At 38.7% G+C, this 19,361-nt stretch overlaps 1 protein-coding gene across 1 annotated transcript in view; it reads right to left on the reverse strand.

Annotated features, from left to right (window-relative positions):
* The window catches only part of LOC140871175 (uncharacterized), an 83,225-nt gene continuing 63,864 nt past the window's right edge, over window positions 1-19,361 (reverse strand). The window contains exons 3-7 of the mRNA XM_073273608.1: window positions 4,941-5,079; window positions 4,447-4,528; window positions 3,899-4,052; window positions 714-2,875; window positions 1-645 (exon numbers count right to left, since the gene is read on the reverse strand). Of these exons, the coding sequence (XP_073129709.1) occupies window positions 1-645; window positions 714-2,875; window positions 3,899-4,052; window positions 4,447-4,528; window positions 4,941-5,079 (3,182 nt within the window). The remainder of the gene's footprint in view (window positions 646-713; window positions 2,876-3,898; window positions 4,053-4,446; window positions 4,529-4,940; window positions 5,080-19,361) is intronic.

Raw genomic sequence — 19,361 nt, forward strand, 5'->3', positions numbered from 1 at the left:
TTAATTATTTTCAACCCAAATCCCATCACAGTCTTCACGAATGCATGGTTCATTGTCATCTGCAACATCAACATCCATTGGTGCTAACCCTCTGCTAGAAGAATGATAATGCATTGCAGTTTCTTCCAACTCTTCACCCTTTGTGTATTCAAAGTACTCCCTACATGGAGTCGCAAGTACAACACTCCATAAAGGATCTTCAGGAGCTTCAATGTAAAAAACTTGCTTCGCTTGGCTCGCTAAAATAAATGAATCAGATTTGTATCCAATTCTATGGAGGTTGACCAACGTGAATCCAAGATCATCTACCTTGATACCATTACTATTCTCCACCCAATTACATTTAAACATCGGAATTTGAAATTTGTGGTAATCAACCACCCATATTTCTTGTATTACTCCATAAAAAACCATATCTGACACGATAGGATGTTTATCCTTTGCAGTAGAAACTTGCATTATCTTTGCAACTAAGCTGACTCCGGAGTTTTGAACAACTCGCATATCATCACGCTCTCTTGTAGCATAAGTAACCCCATCAATCAAATAACTAGAGTACTTTAAGACTTGCTTGGAAGGTCCACGCGCCATCCACTTTAATCTTTCGGATACTTGATAAGTGGAATGATCATCAACACGTGCAACCTATATTATTTATGTGATAACTTATTATTTATGCACAGTCATGATAATAAATGTACGCCAATTTTCACCTCTCGCACAAGATGAACTGTTAAATGAATCATTATGTCAAAAAACGAAGGTGGAAAATACTTTTCAAGTAAACACAATATGATCACAATCTCTCTCTGCAGCTCATCCAACTTTGAGGGATCCATCACTTTATTACATAGCTCATTGAAGAAGAAGCACAAACGAGTGATAGAGTCTCTGACATGTTTGGGCAAGACACCACGTATGGCCACTGGAAGTAATTGCTGCATTAAAGTGTGGTAGTCGTGTGACTTAAGGCCAACAAGTTTCAAGTCCTTCATCGAAACAAAGTTTTTAACGTTGGATGAGTAACATGTAGGTAATTGCATTCCACACAAAGAATTCAAAATCTTTCTTTTCTCATCTTTTGTAAGTGTATAACATGCTGCTGGCAGAAAAGATTTCTTCTCCCCCATCACTGGAGCCAAATCTGTCCTCAAATTCATTTCAGCAAGGTCTAATCTAGCTGCAATTCCATCCTTTGTTTTTCCCGGAATGTCAAGCAACGTACCGAGAAGACTTTCACAGATGTTCTTTTCTATATGCATCACATCAAGAACATGTCTAACATATAGATGTTTCCAATACTCAAGTTCAAAGAAAATTGATTTCGTTTTGAAGGATGGTTTTACATCATCTTTCGTGGACTGAATCTTCTTTCTCATTTTTCCCCAATGACAATGAATTCCATCGACTTTTTTTAACACTTCATCGCCACTCAATGGTTTGGGTGCAGGGTTGAACTCTTGGTACCCATTAAATGCCTTTCTTTGCCTTCGATAAAGATGATTTGCAGGTAGAAACCTTCTATGGCCTGTGTACGACATTTTCCTGCTATGTTTCAACCTTGTTGAATATGTTTCTTCACCACAAATCGGACATGCGTGATATCCTTTCACAATACATCCTGATATGTTTCCATATGCAGGAAAGTCATTGATGGTCCACAGCAAGACAGCTCTGAGCGAGAAGGTTTCTTGTCTATATGCATCATATGCTTCAACACCTATATCCCATAGGAATTTCAAGTCATCGATTAGAGGTGCTAAGTAAACATCGATATCATTTCCTGGTTGTTTGGGACCAGAAATCAACATTGTGAGCATCATAAATTTTCTCTTCATACACAACCATGGGGGAAGATTGTAAGTGATCATTAAAACTGGCCAACAACTATATGTAGAACTCATCATACCATGGGGATTGATCCCGTCAGCTGAAATGGCCAATCTAAGATTTCTTGAATCAGCAGCAAAATTTGGCCACTTGTGATCTACTAATTTCCAAGAAGGTGCATCAGCTGGATGGCGTAAGTATCCGTCATTAAGTCTTTTATCAGCATGCCAAGTCAGCTCCTTGGAAAACTCCTTATTCCGAAACATTCGTACAAATCTCGGAATTGGAGGAAAGTACCATAGAACCTTTGCAGGAACTCCTTCCTTTATCGTATCTTTTTGGCCCATCTTCCACCTTGACATCCCACAAGTAGGACAACTGTTCATATCCTCATACTCCTTACGGTATAAGATGCAATCATTAGGGCAAGCATGGATTTTCTCATAAGTAATCCCTAATGCACACAAGCTTTTCTTTGCATCGTAGAAAGATAAAGGCAATTTGTTGTCATCTGGAAGCATTTCTCCTAACAAATTGAGTAGGTCGGTGCAACTTTTGTCACTCCAACTATATTTGGCTTTCAAGTTGAATAATTTTACAACTGCAGATAACCTTGTAAATTTACTGCATCCAGGATATAAAGGTTTCTCAGCATCTTCAAGTAGATTTTTGAATGTGGTTGGATTCTCAGCATAACTATCAAATGCAGCATGTACCATATCTATTGGTTCCTCGGCGTCAAACTTTGGTACATCTTCCCTTTCTTGATCACGATCATTATTTGAGTTCTTCATCGCAGACCTTTCACCATGCCATATCCAAGTATGATATGTCAAATCTATATCATTAGAATACATGTGTGCCCTTATAGTCTCTACCTTTTTCTTCTTCAGATTACCACATTTTGTACATGGACAAGATATTGCTTCCCGATCCTCGGCATTTTTTATTGCAAATTTCAAGAAATACTCTACTCCATGCTCATATTCCCTTGATAACCGAGACTTTGACATCCATTCTTTGTCCATTCTTTTAGTAAGTAACACTATAGAGAATAAAAGATATAATGTTAATATGTATATTTTCAAGCTGATGATAACCAAGACTTTGGCATCCATTATTTGTCAATTTCAGGGGACGCAAAGCACATCATTGGCAATTTCAGGGAACTTCTTAAAGAGCTTTAGTATTTTCTGATTCTGATTTTCATACATATCATTGGCAATTTCAGGGAACGCAAAACAAATAATCCATCTTCTGTTTCACCAATTGAGCAGCATATTCATTTAAATAGAAAACAAATAATTACATAGCTTAGCCAAACATTAACTAGAATAGCCATCAGCTGGAGTTGGTAGTAATTTGGTGAGAAAAATGAGGTATAACTCAAAGATCATCACCAAAAAAAAAACAAAAAGGCTGTTATGCCAATTTAAAACAGTTGCCTTGCATGTTCAGGCATAATATATCCTACGGTTTTTATCATGTCAGCATGAACCAGAAAATAAATAAGCATCCACATTTAAACTACAAAATAAAGAATTAAAAAATAATTTTAATAGTCAGTTTAATGGTCAGCAACTTTGATTTTTATGACCATAAATTTGCATGGTCCTGGATCACTCATTTTCATGGAGTACACTTTTGGTGGAAAATGAAAAGAGTAATTCTCAGGTTTACCCAAAAGATGGAAACTTCTAATATGCTTTGATGCCACACCTTCTAGCATGTTCTCTCAGATGATGAATACTAATCAAGCACGCAACTAAGAAATTGTCTACAAGTTCTTGTAGAAATCTGAATCTCAGACAGCTAAGTATTATCAGAGGCAGCTTAGAAAGCAATATTTTTACATCAACAAAAAATACACCCCCGGAATAAAACCATTAATTGTGTAAAGAACTCTAAAATGTGCCACCATTCCCTCCAAAAATGAGATAAAGCGATTCAAGATAATGGTGAACTTGGAACATTTGAGTTGGTAAACACAAAACTATGATCGATACGTACCTAAATATTAACAAAGTTGACAGAAAAAATCAGTTCATATCGGAGGAAATTCTGGCACCTTCAGTGAGACCACCATCGACAATCATTTCGACACAAACTTGATGTAGCTCCTTGTACATTCTCTCCCACTTCCGAATCATTTCAGCAGATTGTTGTCGCTTGCATTTCAGCCTTTCTAATTCGACTTCAGAAGCCACTGAAGAACCTTGACGCTGTAATTAACGGGGAAACAAAAGTGAGAAATGTCGAGTGATCTTTACCTCCACAGTTCATTTCGATAGCATATGCTTGCTATATATATCACGCAGCTAGATGAAAATATGAGGAAATGTAATTAGAAAGCAGAATTAGAAAGGCTGAAAAGCGAGCGACAACGAATATTGAAAATGTATGCAGAAAGATTTTCAACTCAGAATATTGAAAATGTATGCAGAAATATTTTCAACTCAAAGCAGCAGAAGAAAAACTATATCGAAGATATGTAAAAATCAAACCGCAAACATCAATTCAATTCCTTGACCTACATGTACGATCCAATTTTAAAAAAATAAATCAGATGTTAAAGCAAGCAATAAAGAGGAAACTTCCATCAAGAGAAATCCAAACCTCTAGTTCTTTAATTTGATTCTCCATCGTTTGAACACTAATGTACGGAGAGTCTACGAAATGGTCAGAATTGTCGAGAGGACTGAGATAAACGTCAACATTCGCACCAAAAATTTGATTTTTATGACCATAAATTTGATTTTTAATCACATTTCGACAAAAAATAATTGACCAGGTTCCAGGAGAAGAAAATGAGTCAAGAACTTTGATTTTTATGACCATAAATTTGATTTTTAATCACATTTTGTACCTGGAAATCCATAAATCATTGCATCATTATCATCTGTTGTACAAGTTTTCCTAGACCATCTTTCTAGGCACATAAACTCATGAAAGGGTGAAGAATCTGAGACATATGAAGGCATCTTAGAGCAGTAGATTGATATTTTGCATAGTGGGAACATATATTTTAAACAAAAATGTATATGAAACTTTAGCTACAGCAAACCTTGTGGTTTTGATAATTCCAATGACAATCAATCCTCAATTCTTACCAAAGAAAATGCAGATTCAGTAACTCTTGACTTTCTGGGGGTTGCTTTTTCAAATTCTGCGGCAATATGACAGTGAGCAGCTCTGGTTTTTTAGCACGAAGAGCTGCTCTGATTACGACAATATTAGTACATGAAGCTCCTGATGTATAAATATGATTTTTCTGCAGAAAAAGAATATGGTTTTCAAGTCACTGTTAAGAGATTTTATCGGACGAGAACTGTACAACAACAAGTCCTTGTGCTCTGCAAGTGCTGCTTCAAGTGTTGGAAACTTCGAAAAAATCTTAGTTGAAAGCCATAAAATCTGGAGCAGTATGCACACTGATCGAGCTTCTCCCAGATTCAAGCCGATCAAAGTGCGATAAAATCATTAGGACCTCTCATATAACATCAAGTAAAAAGTGATTTTTCTTGACAATGAAAATCAAAGTTTTATCAATTTCAACACCTATATCTTAGGACAACCACTTTTCTATCGGATTTATGAGTTCTAAACATAAATTATACAAGACATAGACATGTTTTAACAAGTTCAACAGCTTGTGATACATAGGGTAGCATAGACTAATCCCCAAAATAACTTAGCATTGTAAAATGCAAGTTCAATCATATCTGATCATAACTTGGGATATGCCAATATGTAATACACTCATACCAAAGATGAAGTATATTAACCAATCTGAAAGGTTATACGATCATATTATTATTCATAATATCATCCCAATTGGTGAAGATTAAAACTGAAAGAAAAAAAGTTATTTCACAGCTCATAAATCACAAGATATTCATGCATCATTCAGATGAAGAACTCCAGTAATTACATTTACTACACAACATCACAAGTACAAATCCTTATGTAAATCACCAACCTAACCAAGAAGTGGAGTACTTTCCAAACTCTGTCGCTACTCTGCTATGGCATGGATTTCTAATCCATTCACATTTACCAAGAAATTGGCAGGAAGGGAATCAAAAAAATCTAGAGAATACTGCGAGGCCTCAAATCTATGTCGTTGGAATCATTTTCCTCTGCCCAGCTTGAGTTTCCCCTTCCTATTGGCAATTAAAGATCGACCTGAAAAAATAATGCCAGAGATCCTTAAAAGATTCCATAAAAGAACAGAAAAGTGGAAATGAAAAAAATTAAAAACACAGGCTTCCGCATACTTTGAGGAAACCATGAAAATGCGACAAGAGTAAAATTCTCAAACAGATAGAAGGCATTCTACTCACCAAATTCTTGCCAGCACTTGCATAGGATTCGCGACTCTTGGAGGTGAGTCCCGTGTGGGTATACGCATATAAACCCAAGTTGGAAGGAAATTAGTCAATTTCCTCCCACCCCAGGTGAATCCAGACTTGAAGAAACTGGGATTAGCAGGCCATAGCCGTGGCGGTAAAGTCGCCTTCGCCGTGGCTTCGCGACTCTTGGAGGTTGTTCCCTCAAGAAATAAAATAAGCCGATGAAATCGATTGCAAATTTAGAGCTCCTGGAGAAGGCTTGTCGGAGATCACTTCAAAATTCGTCTAAGAATCGAGCAAAAATTGACATGGGATTTTCAATTGAAAGAGAGAAAAGGAGAAAGGCTAGGGATCACACGCGAGAAGAGAAGGAATCGGGAAGCTTTTGATTTGGGGATCGGATCTGGTTAATATGATTTATTTAATGATTTATTTTAAATAAAAATAATACATTTTCTACAACACTATTTAAAAAGGGTTGTTATACATGAAAAAAAAATGGTAATAGACAACGCTTTTAAAAGCGTTGTCTTTGACCCCAAAAAAATGCTATTCCACAACGCTTTGTAAATAAAGCGTTGTCTTTCTTAAATAAAAAACATATAACGACAACGCTTTTAGTAAAAAGCGTTGTCTTTCAAAAAATTACAACACTTTTCACTAAAAGCGTTGTCTTTTAGGGGTTGTGTTTGTGCATTTTTCTTGTAGTGTCTCGAGCTATCGAAGCCAACTCTAACTTGTTCATGCCCCAACCTGATGCAATGCACACATACAAACAAAGCAACAACCAGATAACTCCAGTTAGAATAAATCGCAGTATGAACGACATGCATATACAACATTTAAGCATATAAACTAATTCAAATCTTGAATGTAAAATAACATGCTAGCATTTATAAACGCATATTCTAAACCATAGAAATCTCTAGGTTAATGCATAAATGCAATGCATGTGCCAAGGAATAAGCTATCAAATCCGATATCAATAAATCGTAGTTCTGGGATCCCGGGAAAATAAAATCTTTAACCAACCACCGACTCTCCCACTCGAGGTGGTGTTATGTAGTAGCCCGTAACCAAAATCAGTAATTAAGGAATTAATCATAATTACTTGGGTAGAGTTCGGAAGCTCCGAAGGTGAGTTCGGAAGCTCCGATCAGGATCGGAAGCTCCGAACAAGATCGAAAGCTCCGATCGATATTACGTCAGGCATGACGTGTGGCAAGACCGGAAGCTCCGATCAGGACCGGAAGCTCCGATTACCCCTATCCGGAGTCAACAAGTGATATTTTGACACGTGGCAGATTAGGATCTTCGGAAGCTCCGATGGCAGGATCGGACGTTCCGATCGAGGTTCGGACGTTCCGATCAAGGATCGGAAGTTCCGATCGTTGTCTATAAATAGAAGGCCGAGGCTTCACTTTCATTTGCCAATTCCGAGTTCTCCTTTCCATTATAGTCCTTTTGGAGCTATTCTAGTCTTCTTAGGCTTGGTCCGGAGGTCGGCGAGACGTTCGGTAGTCGTAGCGGAGTTGTGCCCATGTTCTGGAGGCTCCGACATCAAAGGGCTAACGACGGACGAAGGTATAGCTTTTGCTTCCTATAAATATTTAGGAGTATGCAATAGCTTAGTTAAGGCTTTTAGAGCACTTTAATGATAGTAGTATCATTTGGCAGTGTAGAGCAGACTATAGGCGTGGACTTAGAGTTGGTAGAGCTTGCACTGTTTTGAGGTACGAAAGTACTGTTCGAGATATCCTGACTGAGTATGCATGTATTATGTGACTGCATGATATATATGCCATGATATTATGCTGCATTCATTTGCATCTTGCTGTATCTCTTTCGAGATGTCTATTAGTAGGGTTGTACCCTATCCTGTTAGTGGATGGACTTCCATCGATTTGGGTCCGGCGTATCCACGGTTATCTCGGTATGGGAGCCACCTCCTGAAGCGACGGCACAGCGTGCTACATACCAGGGCCCGGTCTGTCTCTGTTATCTGATCCTTGACCTCGAGTCTATAGGGAGTTCACTTTGCATGCATGTATACTCATACTCTCGCACTGAGCGTTTTATGCTCACGTCTCGTACTCTGTGTTTCTGGACACCCTATTTCATGGGGCAGGTTTGTGATTGGACGAGGAGCGTGGATCCAGGAGGGGCTAGTCAGTGGTTGGCCAGCTGAAGCTTCGTCTAGGTTTTATTACTGTTGTTTTGGGTTTATACAGCTATTCAAATTGGTTGTACATTATTGGATAAATTACAGATTTCTTTACTTGGGATTGCATATTATTTATGGTTTCCGCAGTTTCATTCTGATATCTGTTTAATTAAGTTAATTGCATGCATAAGTTCTGTTTAGTAGGTGATACGGGTAAGGGTCACTACATTTATGGTATCAGAGCATGCAAAAGAATTCTTGGGATTTATTCTCATCTTGAGGTATTTTTGTAGATGGCAAATCATGACGACCGGAGTTCTCATGGCAGTGGTGGTGGGCGTTGGGGTGATGCCGACTGGGAGCCTCGTCGAGAACGGCGTCATCGTCATCATGACGACGAGCGTTTCACTGTGCGTCGATTCTTAGCTATGGGTCCTAAGCCCTTAGTTGGAGGTGAGTCTCCGGAAGATGCGGAGAACTGGTTAGACCGCATGGAGACGACTTTTCAGACTTTCCAATGCACCGAGGAGCAAAAGGTGGAGACCCTTGGCTATCTTCTGGATGGGCGTGCGCGCAGGTGGTGGAGGTTTACTTCTGCACCTTTTGTTGCGGCGAGAGGAGTGGCCACCTAGGCCGAGTTCCGCACAGCTTTCCAAAAGAGGTATTTTCCTCCTGCACTCCGTCAGTCAAAGGCAGGCGAGCTACTGAGTCTGCAACAGGGTGCCATGTCTATCGATGAGTATCAGTAGAGGTTCTTTGATCTGCTATCCTATTGCCCCAAGATTGCTGATAGCTCAGAGATGAAGTATAATCTGTTCCTTCAGTGCCTTAACCCTGAGATCCATGATCGTGTGGCGGTTGGCGACGACATGTCCTACGAGGGTATGGTGAGCCGTTGTCGCCAGGCGGAGGACAGCATTCGGCGGAACAGGTCTTTCCCTCAGTCGAGGCCTGCTAGTTCTTTGGGTCCCCGTGCCCAAACTTTCAAGAAGTCTGGATCTTCTTCTTCCTCTAGTTCTGGAGGTGTTGTTCGTTACGATAAGAAGAACAAGTATCCGTTGCCTCGTATTGATGAATTGTTTGACCAGCTGCAGGGCACATCAGTTTATTCCAAGATTGACTTGAAATCTGGGTATCATCAGTTGAGAGTCCGTGATCAGGACGAAACCAAGACTGCATTCCGTACTCGCTATGGGCATTACGAGTTCCTAGTAATGCCATTTGGTTTGACTAATGCACCGGCTATATTCATGGATTTGATGAACCGTGTCTTCAGGGAGTATTTGGACAAGTTTGTCGTGGTCTTTATTGACGACATCTTGGTGTATTCGCGTAATATGGAAGATCATGTTTCTCACTTGCGATTGGTACTGCAGACTCTTTGAGATGAGCAGTTGTACGCTAAGCTGAGTAAGTGTGAGTTATGGATGGATAGAGTGGTCTTTCTTGGCCATATCATATCCAGGGAGGGGATTTCTGTTGATCCAAGCAAGATTGAAGCGGTACTTAATTGGTCGCGTCCAACGACAGTTGCTGAGATCCATAGTTTTCTGGGTCTAGAAGGGTATTATCGTCGCTTCATTCTGAACTTCTCTCAGTTAGCTCGACCGTTTACACAGCTTACCCGCAAAGGTGTGGATTTCGAGTGGTCCTCCGAGTGTGAGAAGAATTTCTGTGAGCTTCGATGACGGTTGAATTCTGCGCCGGTGTTGGCATTACCGTCAGGATCTGGAGGGTATGTGGTTTACACGGATGCTTCTCTTCAGGGGTTAGGTTGTGTCCTGACTCAGAATGGGCATGTGATCGCATACGCTTTTAGACAGCTGAAGCTTCACGAGGACAACTACCCAGTCCATGATTTGGAATTGGCAGACATTGTGTTCGCTTTGAAGATCTGGCGTCATTATCTGTATGGCGAGAAATTTGAGATCTTCACCGACCATAAGAGTCTCAAGTATTTGTTCACTCAGGCTGAGCTGAACATGAGGCAGAGACGTTGGATGAACTTGCTTAAGGACTATGATTGCGAGATTAAGTACCATCCGGGAGCTGCTAATCTCACCGCTGATGCTTTGAGTCGCAAGGTGCGACTATCCGCACTTCAGACTTGTTCGATGTCTAGTGCGATCAGTGACTGTTGTACTTCAGGTTATACCTTCAAGCATAAGAAAGGTATGCAGAGTATCCAGATGTTTGCGATATTATCTGAGCCAGCCTTGTATTCAATCATTCGAGATGCTCAGATGTCTGATTCGAAGACCCAGCGTTTAGCTCGTCTAGCTAACGAGGGTAGCTCGTCTGGATTTCATTATCAGTCAGATGGCTTTCTGTGTTTGTCTGGTAGGCTTGTGATTCCGCAGGATGAAGAATTGCGAAAAGAGATTTTGTCTCAGGCGCATCGCACTAAGTTGAGTATTCATCCTGGGAGCAACAAGATGTACAAGGATCTACGTACTCGTTTCTGGTGGAAGGGAATGAAACGCAATGTTTATCAGTTTATTTTGAGATGTTTGGTATGTCAACAGGTCAAGGCAGAGCACCGAAGATCTGGACGATTGCTTCACAGTCTGCCTATTCCTGAATGGAAATGGGAGTTTATCACAATGGACTTTGTGACCCATTTGCCGGTATCCCCGAGGAACTGTGATGCTATCTGGGTTGTGGTGGACCGACTCACCAAGTCAGCGCATTTCATTGCCTATAGCCGAGAGTACTCTGTGGATCGCATGGCACGGATGTACATTCAGGAGATCGTTCGACTTCATGGAGTGCCTGTGAGCATTGTCAGCGATCGGGACCCCAGGTTTACATCTAGATTCTGGGGGAGTGTTCAGCGTGTGATGGGTACTACTCTCAGTTTGAGTACAACCTATCATCCGGAGACTGATGGTCAGTCAGAGCGCACTATCCGTACTTTAGAGGATATGCTTAGAGCGTGCGTCATGGATTTTGGTTCAGCCAGGCAGGATCATTTGCCGTTGATCGAGTTCGCTTACAACAACAGCTATCATACTAGTATTGGGATGGCACCTTTTGAGGCGTTGTACGGGCGACGTTGTCGTACTCCACTCTTCTGGGAAGAAGTGGGGGAGAGACAGGCTGAGGGACCGGAGTTTATCCAGCAGGCGATAGACATTGTTGATCAAATCAAGAAACGGATTAAGACTGCACAGGATCGTCAGGCCAGCTATGCTAATATCAAGCGTAGGCCTTTGCAGTTCGAGGTCGGGGAGAAAGTGTTTCTGAGAGTGTCACCTTTCCGCAAGATTCTCAGATTTGGCCTTAAGGGCAAGTTGTCTCCCAGATTTATCAGTCCGTTTGAGATCTTGGAGAGCATTGGCGATTTGGCTTATCGACTAGCTTTGCCACCGCATCTATCCAGTATTCACGATGTGTTCCACGTTTCTCTGTTGCGACGGTATGTGGCGGATGAATCTCATATTCTGCAGTGGTCTGAGGTTCAGGTAGACAAGGATTTGACTTATGTTGAGAAACCTCTTCGTATCCTGGATTATAAGGATAAGGTTTTATGGAACAAAGTCATTCCTTTGATTTTAGTTCAGTGGCAGCGCCGAGGCACTGAGGAAGCTACTTGGGAGCTCGAGGACAGGATGCATAAAGACCATCCTGAGTTGTTTTGATTTCATTCTTTAAGTTGTATTCAGTTGCGAACTCTGTAAACGTTTGATTTGAATAAAGAATGTTTCTGATTTCTGTATTTGCATTCGGTACTTAACATCTGATTTCGAGGACGAAATATCTCAAGTGGGGGAAAATGTAGTAGCCCGTAACCAAAATCAGTAATTAAGGAATTAATCATAATTACTTGGGTAGAGTTCGGAAGCTCCGAAGGTGATTTCGGAAGCTTCGATCAGGATCGGAAGCTCCGAACAGGATCAAAAGCTCCGATCGATATTACGTCAGGCATGACGTGTGGCAAGACCGGAAGCTCCGATCAGGACCGGAAGCTCCGATTACCCCTATCCAGAGTCAATAAGTGATATTTTGACACGTGGCAGATCAGGATCTTCGGAAGCTCCGATGGCAGGATCGGACGTTCCGATCGAGGTTCGGACGTTCCGATCAAGGATCGGAAGGTGCGAACGTTGTCTATAAATAGAAGGTCGAGGCTTCACTTTCATTTGCCAATTCCGAGTTCTCCTTTCCATTCTAGTCCTTTTGGAGCTGTTCTAGTCTTCTTAGGCTTGGTCCGGAGGTCGGCGAGACGTTTGGTAGTCGTAGCGGAGTTGTGCCCAAGTTCTGGAGGCACCGACATCAAAGGGCTAACGACGGACGAAGGTATAGCTTTTGCTTCCTATAAATATTTAGGAGTATGCAATAGCTTAGTTAAGGCTTTTAGAGCACTTTAATGATAGTAGTATCATTTGGCAGTGTAGAGCAGACTATAGGCGTGGACCTAGAGTTGGTAGAGCTTGCACTGTTTTGAGGTACGAAAGTACTATTCGAGATATCCTGACTAATATGCATGTATTATGTGACTGCATGATTTATATGCCATGATATTATGCTGCATTCATTTGCATCTTACTGTATCTCTTTCGAGATGTCTATTAGTAGGGTTGTATCCTATCCTGTTAGTGGATGGACTTCCATCGATTTGGGTCCGGCGTATCCACGGTTATCTCGGTATGGGAGCCACCTCCTGAAGCGACGGCACAGCGTGCTACATACCAGGGCCCGGTCTGTCTCTGTTATCTGATCCTTGACCTCGAGTCTATAGGGAGTTCACTTTGCATGCATGTATACTCATACTCTCGCACTGAGCGTTTTATGCTCACGTCTCGTACTCTGTGTTTCTGGACACCCTATTCCATGGGGCAGGTTTGCGATTGGACGAGGAGGGTGGATCCAGGAGGGGCTAGTCAGTGGTTGGCCAGCTGAAGCTTCGTCTAGGTTTTATTACTGTTGTTTTGGGTTTATACAGCTATTCGAATTGGTTGTACATTATTGGATAAATTACAGATTCCTTTACTTGGGATTGTATATTATTTATAGTTTCCGCAGTTTCATTCTGATATATGTTTAATTAAGTTAATTGCATGCATAAGTTCTGTTTAGTAGGTGATCCGGGTAAGGGTCACTACATGTTAAATATCTCAATTTCCCTGACTTTGGTGCAACTATAGTGAGTCATCTAGCTCCGGAAATAAATCTATATTTCATGCCATGAGTCTTCTGACTCTCGAAGTAAATCTACATTCCATGCCACTCAACTATAGTTCTCCAAACATCATACGCACTCTAGGCCAATCAGCCCTTTGTGCTTTTCAGGCTGGAGTTCAAGATGAATGCAACATAATCTGGATGCATCAAATCACACATAAGCTAAAATAACATCTTGAACACATCAATCATATAATCATATGATCATATAATCACTCAAGGATACCGACAAATCTGTAAGCATCACATAGAATACGTAAAACATATTATGTCTATTCATACCTTTCCTTCTGAATCTGAGAAGCTCCAATTCTGGACAAATAACATCAAAGAACTTCCATCACAATCTTCTCAAATCAGTACAATCATTCAAGGCAAACTAGTTTCAAACCTTCTTCAGTCTTTCTCAGTTCAATGGCTAACTTCTCGAGTTCGTCGATTCGAATTAGATCTTTTGCATTCAAATCTGAAATGCATTGATTTTCAATTCAATATCATCTCCCAATAGCACTACAATCTCATAAATTCTGAAACAACTACAAGACTTGATTGTTCGGTCAAAATCAAAACCGACGGCGTAACGGTTCGAATTCGAAAATCCCAAAGGCATTAACATCAATAATACAATCATATCAATCACATATCATCACCAATTCCAGCAGAATAAAACGTGAACATCAGCCCATAAAAATCAGATTTCTGAAAAATCTTTCAAAATTCGAAAACATGTTCAAACGACGATCTTTACCCGATCCGTTTTAGATATGCTATCGTCGTATATGCTAGAACATGTTTATACAATCAAATCTTAATTCTAACAACATCATAAAATTCAAACATGGTAGAACTTCATAAAAATTACGTCAAAACGTAGCACTCGGAGCTGTGATCGCAAATATACGATCAATCGGAAATTCTACTGGGCGGATCAATTTTAATCGGAATTGGCACAAAAGAAATTTGCTTTGGAGTTCTTTCTTTCTCCCTTTTTGTTGCCTACTGTCCAATTCTGAAGAATGAAGGAAAACACATGCATCTCAATATAAAAATACACGTGTGATTCCCACTTTCAAGGGAATTGCACTTTGGTCCCTCAACTTTGCCATAATTTGCAAATCAGTCCCCGCACAAGAGATTTAATTCAATTTCGATACTAAATAATTTAAGAATAATAAATTTTAATTTTAAACTCTAAATATTCTCAAATTAAATATTCTCGAATTAAAATTAAATCATTTCGGACCTTATCGAGAATATTCGCAAATTGGCCCTTGCTCGGATTTCATACTCAAATTAAATCCTTGATATTTATAATCTTGGAATTTACATCCTAAATTCCCTAAATATCAATTCAAATTTTTTTAATCTTTTAATTTAAGAATTCCGGATATTAAAATCTTAAAATCCAAAAATCCCCAAATTAAATATTTTCGACCCGAAATTGAAATCTATAATTTCCATAAATTCTTAAATTCATCTTTTCACTTTTATTCGGAATTTAAATCTTAAATCCCATCATTAAGAACTTAATATTTTCGGGCCTTACAATTCCTCCCCTCTAAGGAATGATTTCGTCCTCGAAATCGCATTCGATCTTACTGCTGATTCTCATAAGCTGTATAGCTGACTGAAGTAATAATTACTTCAATTCTCTGAGCTTCAGATATCTATTCTGATATCTTCTCTTCTATAGTATTTTAATCTTCTTTCTGATCGCTTCTGCAATCATATCTATTTCGTGAACATATAATCACTAAGTCAACTTAGATCTAAGTTGCTCTTTCTCGTGATCTAACTCTGTATCAGTTAACTGACTTGAATGAACATACATATTCTAGCTGATATTCTTCAGCCAATGCATATGGATAACAAGTCATCTGTCTGACAATTCGAGATTGAGTATTAATCCATAAGCTCGATCAACTACTCATAGCTTCTGAAATTTCTTTCTGAACCTAATAATGCTTAGGAAAGAACTTCTTTGCTGATCATTCTGTTCAGGCTTCAAAATCTATATCTATTGTTCATTTACTAGCTCTGTCAATGCTGCTCTATTCTCATTCTGTTTAAATCAATCTTCAAATTCTCTATCTTTTCTTGACTCATATCTGGTCTGATAGCAAATACTTCTGCAATATCGTTTCAATATAAAGACAATTCTGCTTTTCTTATCATCTAAAAATCAAAATACTGTCTCTGTATATATTAGATAGCTGTCACAGGAATTATGGTAATCAAATGGCACATAATCAATAAATTTGTACCGAATCTAGTACTATAGTTCTGAGAATATCCTCGGAAATCTGGAAAATCACATCTGATATTCCACTAATCGGAGGATGGTATAATGAAATATCATACAACCAAACACACAGAACCTCTGACAATCAGTGCCACGATCTAGAAAACAAATCTAAAATCTCTATTTCGACAATAGATTTCAATAATTCCTGTATCTGATCATCTTGCTAAATACATAACAAGTATCTTTTTATGTTTGTATCATATCTAATACAACATAGTCTTGAATCTATCGAAATCTACTACAATCTAAATCGCAAAATCATGACGATTTAAGTAGATTCGAACTCAAATCTTTCAAAGAGTTGATCTTTTTTCAACTCTTATGTAACTAATCTGTTACAGACACCACTTGGGTTCTTCTTTTCTGCTTCGTTTACTGGAATTTTAGTATTGGTAATATCAATTCTGTCGTATCTATTTTCATTTCTTTCACCAATACTGATTTCCAAGTAATGACTACATGTAAATCATACATGTGTAAACAATTGAATGGATATTCAATCTGTTGTCATATGCCTCTTTCAGAATCTGATATTCCATATCTAGAATATCTGGCATATTCAAACGATTATTCACCGCAAAAGTTTATCTGTTCTGATCTGCTGTCTTATCTGATTTATGAATCTAGCGTTCTCAATAGAATTTTCATTGCTTGATCTAATATCAATGTTTATTTTATCTTTCCAAACCAATCTAGCTTAGTGTGGATTGCAACAATTCTGATTGTGTGAGTATCTGTCTAGAAACTCAAGTACAAAAAGTACAAATATTACAGATCTGTACTAAATCGATCAAGCAAGTAGCTAATTTCTTCTTTCTATTTCCCAATTAGTGGAAACGTATGCAATCAACCCATAAATCTTGCTGTTATTCGAAATCAAAATATCTATTAGTTGCGAGCCCAAAACTTCAACATATACTGAATATACACATCAAATAATCAATAATTCTCAAATTTCAAATCAAAGAAACTCGCTCAATTCAAGATCATCCAAAATCAAATATTATGAATAACAAATTCTGCACAGTGAAAACAACTCACTTGCATATCAAAACTTTCAAATGCATGAGCTGAGAATGAGTTTTTTAGCCTATGACGAGGTAGTTGAAAAATAATGATTTTTTGAAAAAAAATTTGGCTTTTGATCAGATTGAGAAACTGTAGGTTGTTTGTTGAATATTCCAAGCACGCCTGTTTAACCAGTTAAGTGTAGCGATGTATAAGATATCGTGGATGTCTGTTGGACCATTGCACGACAATAGATGTTTGTGGAACATGATAGTCCTCAGGTTTCGATGATCTTGTTGATTTAGCATTTACTCTCTTGGGTATGTTTAGAAAAAAAAAACATCAGTTTTTATAGCATATTTATGAAGCAATCGACTCCATCCGGGTTGCGAGTGAGGTGTTTGAAATCCTATTCATCTTGTTTGTGGCTAAGTTTGCGGATAAAATGGGGTTACGCCTTAAAAAGAAAAAAATTATTAGTAAGGCATCAGTTCCATCCGGGCTTGGAATGTGAATGAAATCCTATTCACTATTCCATAGATAAGTATGCGGGTAATTATTGGGACTGTAAAAAAAAAATGGTGCGTAATTTGCTTAAGAGAGTTTGTGTTTTGTTGATGGATTATTGGGAGGAGAGTTCTTGATTGTGATACTTGCACCGAATTGTTTTTAGGTCGGCGAACAGTCTTGAAACTTTGTCTTTTAAAGTTGCATGTAACTGGGGTAACATGTCACACACACACGTTTGCATTTGACTGAAGGAGTATCATTGATGATCGAGAGTACATGTGCACTTGTTTTTATAGGAGACTTTCTGAGGCTATATTATGCATGCTCATCCTTGCTTATGTGTTGTTCTGTTTCTTTTTGTTTTGCATGACTTACTCGAGGGCGAGTAAGGAGTAAGTTTGGGGGAGTTTGATAGTTATGTTTTTTATTGCATTTGTTAGTGTCATTTTGTTGTTGTTTTGCATTAGTTTACGTGTTTTATTTATGCATTTTGTTCGTATTTCATTTTCTGTGTTTGCATGATTTGTTCTCCGGTTTTTTGTGGTTAGGTCGTATATTAAGGCGGACTAGGACGGAACTTTGGAGTCATGGAAATGCTGGAAATTTCTGAAGAACTTTTGGCCGCTCGATCTGCAAGATGTTACTAATCGAGCGGATCATGTTTTGCGAAGACAGTAGCTTGGAATTTTTTAAGCCCCCCGATCTGCAAGATGTTACCGATCGAGCGGCGCGCGTGTTTTGAAACCAGTAGCTTTGAATATTTTGGCTCGCTCGATCTGCAAGATGTTACCGATCGAGCGAGCGGGTCTGTTCGGAAAGGATTTTATATTTTTGAAAACTTTGTTATTTTGGACTCTAGGCTTTATTAGGCTTTTAATTCCGTTTTAGAGAGAATTATCAGACTTGGAGACTCTCTCGAGGCGGCTAGGTTTTGTTCTTTCAATTTTCTCTCTAGTTTTCTTCTCTTCTTTGAATTTTTATTGATTTGGTAATGAATCGTAGTAGCTAAACCTTTTTACTTGGTTGAGGGAGATGAAACCTTGATATAATTTATTCATGAGATTCGATTTGCAGTGTTTAATTCTTATTAAGTATCAATATTTGATCTGGTTTATTTCATGCTTGTATGCGAGATTTTAGGATTGGCCATCTTAGGATTTTGTTTTGCAAACTATAGCTAAATTAGAATTCAAATCCGTAATTGTTTGAATTAACTAATTTGCAAAGCAACTACGTTTGATATTTTCTGATGTTGAATTTATTGAATCGTAGGGTCAAGTATTGACTAGGCTAAATACATCAGCTGGTGTTTGTGTTGTCTAGGTTCGTGAGTCTTACTAGTTTGAATGCTATCGTAAATTTAAATCTAGATCGCTGGAATCCGGGTTAATTTATTGGTAAGGGTTAATTTAGAATGTTGTTTTCTAATTAACTAAAATTAAGGTAAAACAGGAATTTGATTTACAATGACGAATATTTAATAAGATTAATTATTTTTAGGGAATCGATGATTGAATGAATGAATATCAAGTGTGTAGTCGCCCGATACCAAGTCTCGTCTCTTATTGATTTCTCCAGTTTAATTTTCAATCTTGCATGCTAGTGATCCTATTTATTTTAATTGCTTAAAATTTTCAGTAGTTAATCCAACTCTCAAAAACCCCCTTTTATTTATTTCCAGTATTTTAAGAACACAATTAAATTTATCTTTCCTCGTGGAAATGATCCCTACTCACACTACTACATTTTTAGTGATTATCTAATTGAGTTGGGTAATTTGGGCGTGACATGATTAAGCGCTACCATTTTGTACCCGAAAGTGTGTTTCCAAATCGTCCGATTTATAGAAGTAACCCGGAGGAGACTAAGGAACTACAAAGGCAAGTAAGTGAACTTTAAGATAAAGGTTTGTTCGTGAGTCTATGTTTCCTTGTGCAGTTCCTGTGTTGTTTGTACCTAAGAAAGATGGATCATGGCGCATGTGTGTGGATTGTAGAGCCATTAATAA

The sequence above is a fragment of the Henckelia pumila genome, unplaced genomic scaffold, assembly GCF_033568475.1.
Source record: "Henckelia pumila isolate YLH828 unplaced genomic scaffold, ASM3356847v2 CTG_429, whole genome shotgun sequence".
NCBI classification, from domain to species: domain Eukaryota; kingdom Viridiplantae; phylum Streptophyta; class Magnoliopsida; order Lamiales; family Gesneriaceae; genus Henckelia; species Henckelia pumila.